Source organism: Salvia hispanica, chromosome 3, assembly GCF_023119035.1.
Source record: "Salvia hispanica cultivar TCC Black 2014 chromosome 3, UniMelb_Shisp_WGS_1.0, whole genome shotgun sequence".
Lineage (NCBI taxonomy): Eukaryota > Viridiplantae > Streptophyta > Magnoliopsida > Lamiales > Lamiaceae > Salvia > Salvia hispanica.
This window is the reverse complement of record NC_062967.1, coordinates 35,192,054-35,202,006: the sequence shown is the minus strand read 5'-3', so window position 1 is coordinate 35,202,006 and position 9,953 is coordinate 35,192,054. Positions and strand designations below refer to the sequence as shown.

Sequence of the window (9,953 nt, the reverse complement as noted above, 5' to 3'; positions counted from 1 at the left end):
TAACAGATCTACGCTACTGGACCTAAAGGATGCAGAAACAGAAAGTAAATAGCCATAATCATGCATAACGTAAACATTAAGCACTAAATATGCGAAACTCCAACTCCGAAACACCAAGATTCAACAAATCCAAACATCTTCATATGCAAATTCCCAACCTCCAACAACAAACACAGATCTCAGCTCCAAACATCCAACAACAAACAAGAACGAAAGCTAAAAACAAGAGATGAACATAAACTCAGAGATATTCGACCAAAAGCAAACATAAACTTCCATAATAACTATAAATAAGTCTGAATCCAGCAGATCAAAGGAAGAAACTAGATTTGCGAAACTTAAAAATCAACAAGGTACTAAACGAAAGCAAATGAAATTGTTTCTTCGCCTCCACAAGGCGGTGTTACACAGCAAAATAACAACAATGACGATGAGAACCACGGTGGCCAGAATCCTCCATGTCCAAGTGCGCAGCAGTCGAAGATAAAAATTTGAAGTAGAGAACTAGAACTAGAGCTAGGAGAGCGTAGAAGTGGCTGTTCACGGATTCGCTTCTTCTTCAAGGTTGAGCTCTTTATATATGTGAGGCTCTGATCCCTAGGGTATCCCCTCTGGTGATTTTACGCTCCTGCCCTTGAGTAAGAATCTTTAAAATAATTTGCTCTCGCTCCATTCTACTCCTGTCGCCAACTTTTGATTCTCCCAGGTCCGAACGACGACTTCTGATTTTTGCTTCAATTTCATCTCTTTTGCATCTGTCAGGTCAGGTAACAACAACTCCTGGGTCCGACAGATTTACTACGCACCTGAACTCAATAACGCACATTAGCGCCCCAAATGCACAGAATTTTAATCCTAAACCGATGCATGAAAGGAGCCTTATCACTTCTACAAATTATTATTAGTATTTTCTACATGCATGTTTAATGTTTTGTTGAGACACCTGAAAATTGATAGTATAAATTATTTATTTGAGAGTACACATATTTTCACGCTTAATTTGCTATTTTTCTTACAAACGTACTAATATACTACTTATAAATTTTCAACTCATTTAAAGGGACGTGACATAATTTAAATGTAATGAAATAGACGCTTAATTTGCTATTTTCTTGTAGTATCTTACAAATGTAAGTGCTGTATAAAGTTTCAAACTCATTTAAAGGGACGTGACATAATTTAAATTTAATGAAATAGACAAATAAATAAATTTATTAGTAAAAAACAAATGAATTTTGAAATAGAGAAATTAATTTAATACGATATTAATAATAAATAAATAGAGCAAATCAAACTTTAATTTCCCGGGAACAAAAGAAGCGTATAAATATAGAGTTCCACAAATTACGCTACTCATCAATCGAAGCATCAAAATATCGCAATGCAATCTCCATAGCCAAAACTCTCCTTTAATCCCATCGCAAAATCCCCCAATTCGATCGCATTCGCATCAGATTCGCCATGGATTTCTGGCTGAGAGCTCGCGCATTCGCGGAGGAGGCGGCGAGGAAATCGCAGCAGCTGACGCAGGGGCTCGGCTCCACCAACTTCTCAGGCGTCGTCTCGGAGGCGTCGAGGCGCTCCAAGGAGCTGGCGGCGGAGGCGTCGAAGCTGTCGCAGGAGTTCGCCGCGGACGCGATGAAGCGCACCGACGAGATCAAGGCTCACATTCCTCCTCCCGCCGTGGTTCTCAACAATCTCGTCGATTCAGCTCAGAAGGCGGCCTACAGCCCCGCCGATCTGGATATGTTCGGTGTTACGGATGAGCTGAGGGAGTTTGTGAGAGGCATTACGACGAATACTTTCCGTGATTTTCCGCTTGAAGGTGTGTTGTTGTCTGATTTACTTACTGATTGTTGATTTGAGTTTTCCGCATTCTATGTTGCGTGATCGAATTTTGGTTTACTGTTTTCGAGATTTGATGCAGTGTGAATCGAATTATACTGCATTTTTTATCCTTTGTTGAGATGCGTTCTGGACAATGCTGAAACAATAGCTGTTACGAAATGCAATTGATATACAAGATAAGAATATGCGTGAATATAACGAAACGATGAGAAATGGGGAGAGAAGGGAGGATGGTGGGCACAGCACGGATATATACTATCAACTTGTCATCAACTCATCATAAGATTAGTCACCACATAATTAGTCCAATGCTGACTGGAAACGTATAATCTGATCCTATAGCAGACAACTACTACTAAAATTTATTTTCAGCCGGATACAGGAGAAAACAGAGGAACTTAACAGAAGTCCAACAAAAAGGTTTCTATAATAAAATGAAAACTCTATTTTTAACTTTTACCCTTTCGAAAACATAAGAATATGATCCTCCAGTGTGAAGAAGTTTGCTGGTGGTCCCGTAGATGGGCATCAGATCCTTAGAAAAGCAATAGTTAGGCCCTTGTGACTCTGTATTCTTTTAGATTTCTATTTATGTACTCAATATATGATTGGCCTAAATGAAGATACTATTCCTTACTTCACATTTAGTTATTCCCCTCCATTCTTTGAGTGAAGCTATCCTAAGAACTTTCTAAACCCTTTTAGTTAAAAAGAAGAATGGGGCACTTTAATGACTCATTGAGTTGGTGGGACTAGATTTGTTTCAGTTAGAATAAATGTTTCTGGAATATTATGCATGCTTTGTAGTTTTAGAACTCTTAATCCCTTTAAGATGCCAACAATAATTCTTCAGTACCCACGCATCTCAGCACATAATGCAAATATTTACATCTGGTATCATTCTTATGGCAGATGAGTCAAAAGTATCTAATATTCATACCGTCTCAAATGTTCGGCAAGATCTCACAGAGTGGCAAGAAAGGCATGCCAATCTTGTTCTTTTGACAGTGAAGGTTAGAGCCTTCATGTATATAATCTACACTTGCTTTGGAGAGAGTGGATAGGAAGAATCAATCTTATAACTACATGTTTTATCTGCCTGGAAGTAGAAAGCGCCTCTTAGGATATATGATAAGATCTTTATTTCAACTCTCGTTTGAAATCCTCTTACATTTAAAACCAAGACTTTGAGTCCATGTTCAGGGGGACTAATCACATATCCTTAAAGCAATATCTTCATAAGTGCACAATATGAAGATGTTACTAATGATATATATCTTTGACTATCTGCATGATAACAAGGTAGGTTGGTGGTGGAACTATTAGGGGATCTAAATGACTCTTTGTTCTATATTGTTTGTCTCTACAGCGTAATTTTAATATAATCGGTCAATCTTTACTTTGTTCAGACTGGACAGATATATTACTTCACATCATGTAGGCCTGGCCAACCTTATTAGTTTGCCGTTGTTTAATACTACAAATGAACATGAAAATTAAAATCATGCTCAAATCACATATGCATAACTATTTGCATATGCTTTCAGGAAATCTCAAAGCTAAGGTATCAACTATGTCCACGTGTGATGAAGGAATGGAAGTTTTGGAAAATCTATTTCATTCTTGTAAACAGTCATGTGGCAGCGTAAGTAAAAGAAAATTTTGCATTAATGACTGTGTTTGTAATCAGTTGGCAATTTTGAAACCAAATGCAAAGATGCAAAACCGCTAGCAAGTAATTTATTTTTTCTGTATCACTTTAACTCTTGACCTCATTTGATCATTGATTTGATTTAATTTACCTATTTATATGTGGCCCCTACTAATGTATCTTTTTCTACTGCTAAGCTGTGCTTTTCTAAAGCTTTCTCTTGCTGCTTTAGATTAGCATAACTTTCTGTGTATCTCAAATAGGTCTTGTAGATCTTATATTTGTAATTTTATCAAAAGAATAATTTATAAATCTATGTGGATTTATATAAATCTAACACCGAAATCTATAAATCATATGTTTTGGAACATATTTGACAAACAATGTACATATGATTTTATTACTTTGGTGTGATTATGTTAAGGTTCCAGATATTATGAGGTTGTGTTGAGATCATTATGAACTCGTATCCATCACTCTTCTGTTTCTTTGGCTTGAATGTATGTGTATATGCTCTTAATATACATGTCTGTTTTTGTTAGATATGAGAAACACTATGTGGAAGTTGTAAAGCTCAAGCCAGCTGAAAATGTTACAGATGCTGAGGTCGAGGGGACTTCATCAAGTGTAAGATCTGAAGAAGCAGATGAGATTTCGAAACCAAAAGGCAGTGCTCAGAAGTCAGCATCCATTGACAAGGATCTGGATGTATTTCTTCTTGGAGACCTTGATGACAGTGATGATGATGATCCAGGTACGATATGCTTAGCCGAGTAAGCTTTAACTCTTTGTTATAATGCAACCCTTGTTCAAGCAGATTTAATATTACATTTCTCCACTTTTTGGTACTACTACTATTTATAGTATTTGATTTTTTTAATCAATTTTGTTCATAAGATGGTAGTATAATTTTTTTCCTTTCTTAAGCTTCTCAAATCTTGATCTCCAGCTACCATATTGTTAAATTTATCATGATGATATGCAAATAGCAAGCCAATTTGGCTATATGCACATAACTGAAGGTCACTGCTCTTTTCTTTGGTAAAAACTTCAACGTGACCACATTATAGTTCTGCTTTTTATTGTATTATTCATGTCTTCACTATCCTGTTTTTCCTAAGTTAGAACTTAATTAGTGATGACAATTTGTTTTAGTTGTTCCCACAGCATGTTCATTGTGTTTTTAATTTCTCAGATGATGGGAATGATGACTCAGATGATGATGGCTTTGAAAAAATATAACTAGGTAAGTGCAGTAGTTGTTTCTCATTGCAGTTGCTTTCCTATTACCTCTATTATTATTGTGTTGCCAGGAGATATTTTTCATGAGAAACACCTCTATCATTTTTACTTTGCATACTAAAAAGAAAGTTGATTTTCAAATGGAGTTGAATATAATTTGCTCTATCATCACAGAATACAAAAGGGGTCATAAATTAACTGACTAAAGCCTCCGAGATGAATATACTGTCAAATAAGTGAAAAATAGCTGTAGGCTGTTCTCATCCTATCCTTAGACCATCAATCAAGCTAGCACATTTACTTGTTATAGTAATTTTTGAATTTCTACAAGCATTATCCTTGCCTAGCTTTGCCTAAGTGTGAGGCATTATAATGGTCGCTGTTTGTGACATTATTTTTGGCATTAACAATCAAATTCAACAACAAAGTTGGTCATTAGATAATGCATAATTGCATATAATTTTGCTTGCCTCTCATCTTTTGAGCTTAAATTGATACCAACTCAGTTACTTTTTATTGTATGCTTTTAGGAGGATGATAAAGAATCTCACTGAAAACGAGTACATACAATAATATCGGTTCTTTGAGATGAGTATCGAAGAAATTCTAAGGTAAGGGCAGAAATCACGATGCTACACAGAATTCAACTGCTGCAAAATTTATTCAAACTAGTAAATCCCATTTTCTCTTGTTTCTCTTGACATCATTGAGAAAGTTCTTACTTCTATTTTCGATCTCAACATCTCTACTTAATAATATTGGGATTATTAAGGATTGTTGGGAGGGGAACTTTGGATTTGATAGTCGATGTAATCTGTAATTCATGTCCATCATTGTCCTATTACTCGAAATTCATTGGTCGAATTGTCCGTGTTTTTTGACTGGTTCGTAGTACATTTATCATCACCGAATTTACTAGTAATAATAATCTAATTTCCATCACATTTTAAAAAAAAACTTAGTTATGAAATTAACATCTAACGCATTTATGATGGCCTGCAATAAACATGTGGGACTGCAGTATAAATTGCTATAATCATAGTCTCATTCTTGTTCAGATTCTAGGCTCTCTTGGTAAAATTCACTACTTATGTAGTTTTAGTAAATAGAGTGCGTTTGGAATGTGCAACATTCCAGTACTAAAAATGTTTCTACATATTAGCTGATGCATGTGATATTCATAAATGAATAGTTTCTCAATTTATGTTACATTGAATTCTATCCTAGAATGCTACTTCATATCCAGCTAGGTGTTGTTGTCCATGCCACCGTCGTAGTTCAGTCGTAAAACCATATACGATCCGATATATGCAGTACGACTCTTTGTGATTACATCTTCTCATGTATAAGCAACAATCTGTTTCAGGTTGAAACTGATCTGATCTTCTGTTGTTAATTCTATTTGATTCGCACAAGTTCTTCGCGTTGCCTAGTCGTGTGTTTGCGTAACTATTCTTTGAAATGTAGGTCGCCATACCAGTTGAAATCTACAGGTTGAAGGAAAATGATGAACATGTATGCAGAAGGTGATATGAACAAAACACTGAGGTGAAAGGTTGCTTTGAAATGACTTAATGTTGACATACCTTTATTTGTTAAACTCTAATTCTCTCTGTTATCGTTAGTAGAGAGTAATTGTGTTATACATTGCGAAAACAATAAATAATTCACGTTAGCTGGGACGGGAAGAAATACAGGTCACTTATGGTGTGCCGGAGGGAATATTATTTTTCTAAAAATCATGATCCCCGGTGATGGTAGGGCGACTCGTCTTCCATCGCCGGCTGATGCATAGATAATAAAAATTAGACATTTTATATCAGGACAAAGGGAAAAAGGAAAACACTGAATATAACGCATGTTTGTAAATGCAACGATAGTGAAAAATGACTAATCATAGGTTTTTTTTAATAGACCAAAACTATACTAGTATTTTATTATTACAAATGTCTACTTCAATATAATCCTGCACGACTGGGATACATAGATAAGTTGGGGTGTCACAATACTACTTTATTGCAATAATATCATTTATACTACTAAATACACAAATTTCTCGACTAGACGTAAGTAGAATAATTTTCACTTCGAGCATTCTAGCTTCAGGATTTTTTTTCTTTCTAATTTATAAACGTAAAACATCAAAATACGAGGCTCAGTATCCTAATTCTTGAATTCAATAAAAAATAAAATAAAATAAAATAAATTCACTATATAAATGCGAAAATAGATTTGTGTTAAAATGACAATCCCTCTTAAAGTGACATTGTGACACCACTTATACAACAATATTATAAACGCTAATAGCGTGTTGGATATTGTTGGCCAAGAAAAATTGTTGTATAGTGTACAAAATATTGCTAGCCGTCGTTTTCAAAAAAAAAATTTGGCCTCGTGGCAGCTTATTATTTGTCCACGCGTACAAATAATTGGCTAAAAATGATGATATTGTGTTATTTTAAGAGGTGGTGACCCCCTAACACTCCCCCGCGAAAATACGTCCATCTCTATTATATTTCCTCGTGAAGAGTTAAACTAAATGTCCAAATCCAAAATAGACACGATACTAATAAAGAATGAGACATGCACATAAATATGATTTTTGTTCTTTTCAGATTTGGGCTAATTATCATTATTCATGCTGGGCCCTTGTGTATTTATGGAGGTAGTTCCTAATTTCTATCATTTTTATTCAAAAAATAGAATAATTTATTCCAGTTTAAGTTTCTAAAAAATAAAATCCGTACTGATTTATTATGGTCCAACCGACACTCCCACAATTTCTCATCTCATCGTCTCTCCATTTATCGTCTCTGTACGATTAAAAATTAAGAATATACGAAATACATGCCAATGAAAAATAACAATATAACATCATCATCAAGAAGAAGAAAGAGACCGAAGCTATTTCTATGTTTGAATTTTGATTCCTTTCTTTGATAATATCTCTCTGTACGGCAACAGGAATATCAATGAGAATTTCAATTACAATTTTAATATAAATAGTAAATAAATCTTATTTTCATTAGCTCATTTAACTTATTTTATTTAAAATTAATTATAGAAGTGTGACTCATATTCATTATTATTTTCTTTGTATTTATTAAAATTCGTACATGAAATATATGAAATTCCTAATTATAAATGGAAGAAAGATTATTGACTAGTATTTGAAAATAATATATACTCCAATAAACACATTACCAAATACTAGTACTAATACATTAATCTACTTAAAAAAAATTCACTTGTGAAGATTTAAATAAGGATTAAATACTCCATTTGACCCATAAAAATATAAACAATTAATATGAAACGGGAATTAATGCAAAATTGATTAAGTAAGAGAGATGAAGGTAGTTAAAAACTTAAAATAGTGTTAGTGGATAGTGAAACTCACATTATTAGTACTAGTGTTTAATGGTGGTATAAATTGTAAATAAGTTGATGTATATGAGTAATAAATTGGAATAACTTTCTAAAAATAGAATTCACGTATTTTTATGTGATTGACTAAAATTAAAATTGCACATATTTTTATGGGATGGATGGAGTAAAATAATACTCCCTCCGTCTACGAGAATAGACCACATTTGTCATTTTTGGTTGTCCACGAAAAATAGACCAAGTTGGAAAAAGAACCCCCATATTTGCTACCTAACACAATTGAACACTACTAATAATAATATATACCTCATATTAAAACTTGTATCATTCACAATTTAATTTTTATTTTTATTATTTATTTCTTTTTATTTTTTACCGGGAGTACTCCACATTCCGAAATAAAATGAAGGAAGAGATTATATATCTTATTATAGCGCGAAATGACAGGAGAAATTGTCGGCTTCGGTATCTTTGATTTGACAGGCAAATATTGGTATATTGTCGTGTGATCTGATACCGCCACGTGGTGATCCGTTCCCGCTCGATCATTGACACGTGTGCCAAATACTTTATCATCGTGGGGTCGACCTTAGCTGGCTCTCATTTATTGGCTGATTTGCCCATAGATTCAGTTGTAATTGGCCAGAGCGATTATCCGCTGTGGTTGAACTCATGCACCAACAACAACTATCGATGGATATTGCTATTCTACTACTCTTACCCTATGAGAAAATATAATGAAAATAAATACTACTACTACACTTTTTGCTTCAATGTTTCTATCCATCTTGTTCTTACTTTTATATCCGTTCAACTATTAATAATCATCCACTTTTACTCGGGGCGTAGATTTTAAGAAATATGAAAGAAAAGTGGGTTGAAAATGGTAAATATGAATCCTAATTTTATATATAAATGTTAATTTTATAATAGAATACAAATAAAATGAGTTAGTGGAATCTGAGCCTTGTTACTATTTATAGTAGTAACAAATTGAAGTGGACAATTAATAAAGTACAAATACAAATGATAAAAGTGAATAATTAATAGGGGATGGAGGGAGTACCATTTTATTTTTAAAATTATAATTGTACCATGTTAGTGTGCCCAGTCATATTTGACCAATTTATCTCAAACGTGGGCAATGTGTATCATCTTTAGATCTCACCATATTAAAGTATGATCATAAATGCACTTCATGTTTCACCACAATTTTAGAGGTGCAAAGGATAAAACTTTTTCTTTGTTATATCAACTGTTTTTGCCTATTTTTATTATAGATCGGTTATTGTTTAATAATGTCGGTGTGTACCTATAATATTGCTAGTCAACGAGACTTTACTCATTTTGATTCACCCATAATAAAATTTAGAAAAGAAAACTGAAACCCACCTTAATTACCGTATGAATTTGTTAGGAGTTGCATTGACCACATATTCAGAATTATTTATTTATAGCGTAACAAATAATTTATAAAGACTAGGAGATATATCTACGTAACACTAGACATTATGTTTTCATCGAATGGTCATCGGTCGACAACGTCATAACGCAGAAACAATTTTATTCTTTAGTTCTTTTTCTCATCTCTCGTTCTTTAGGACATTCACAATGGGACGCCTTATGCACCGCCACGTCAGCATTTTATCCTCCTCTTATTCCACCTGCAGTGGGGCGGACTATAGCCCGCCCTAAGCGACGCCCTAAGCGACGCCCTAAGCATTTTTCTATTATTTGAATATTTAAATACTTCAAAATTTGGAAAACTAAAACTTCATTTCATTAAAATTCAAACATTACAATACGAAAAAAAAACTACAATTTC

The 9,953-nt window shown here is 33.9% G+C and overlaps 1 protein-coding gene across 2 annotated transcripts; it reads left to right on the top strand.

The window, feature by feature from the left end:
• Positions 1 to 1,345: 1,345 nt before the first annotated feature.
• On the top strand, positions 1,346 to 6,423 carry LOC125213029. 2 transcript variants are annotated; one of them, XR_007174830.1, is made up of 7 exons: positions 1,346 to 1,825; positions 2,761 to 2,861; positions 3,396 to 3,493; positions 4,042 to 4,253; positions 4,695 to 4,745; positions 5,272 to 5,352; positions 6,209 to 6,423. XR_007174830.1 is itself a non-coding variant. In XM_048113379.1 (6 exons), the coding sequence occupies exons 1-5, from the start codon at positions 1,462 to 1,464 to the stop codon at positions 4,739 to 4,741; spliced, it is 822 nt and encodes a 273-aa protein (XP_047969336.1). In that variant the 5' UTR covers positions 1,346 to 1,461; the 3' UTR covers positions 4,742 to 4,745; positions 5,272 to 5,605. The 2 variants fall into 2 exon arrangements, 1 of the variants encoding a protein (XP_047969336.1); XM_048113379.1 differs by lacking the exon at positions 6,209 to 6,423 and having other exon boundaries at positions 5,272 to 5,605.
• The last annotated feature ends 3,530 nt before the right edge of the window (positions 6,424 to 9,953 follow it).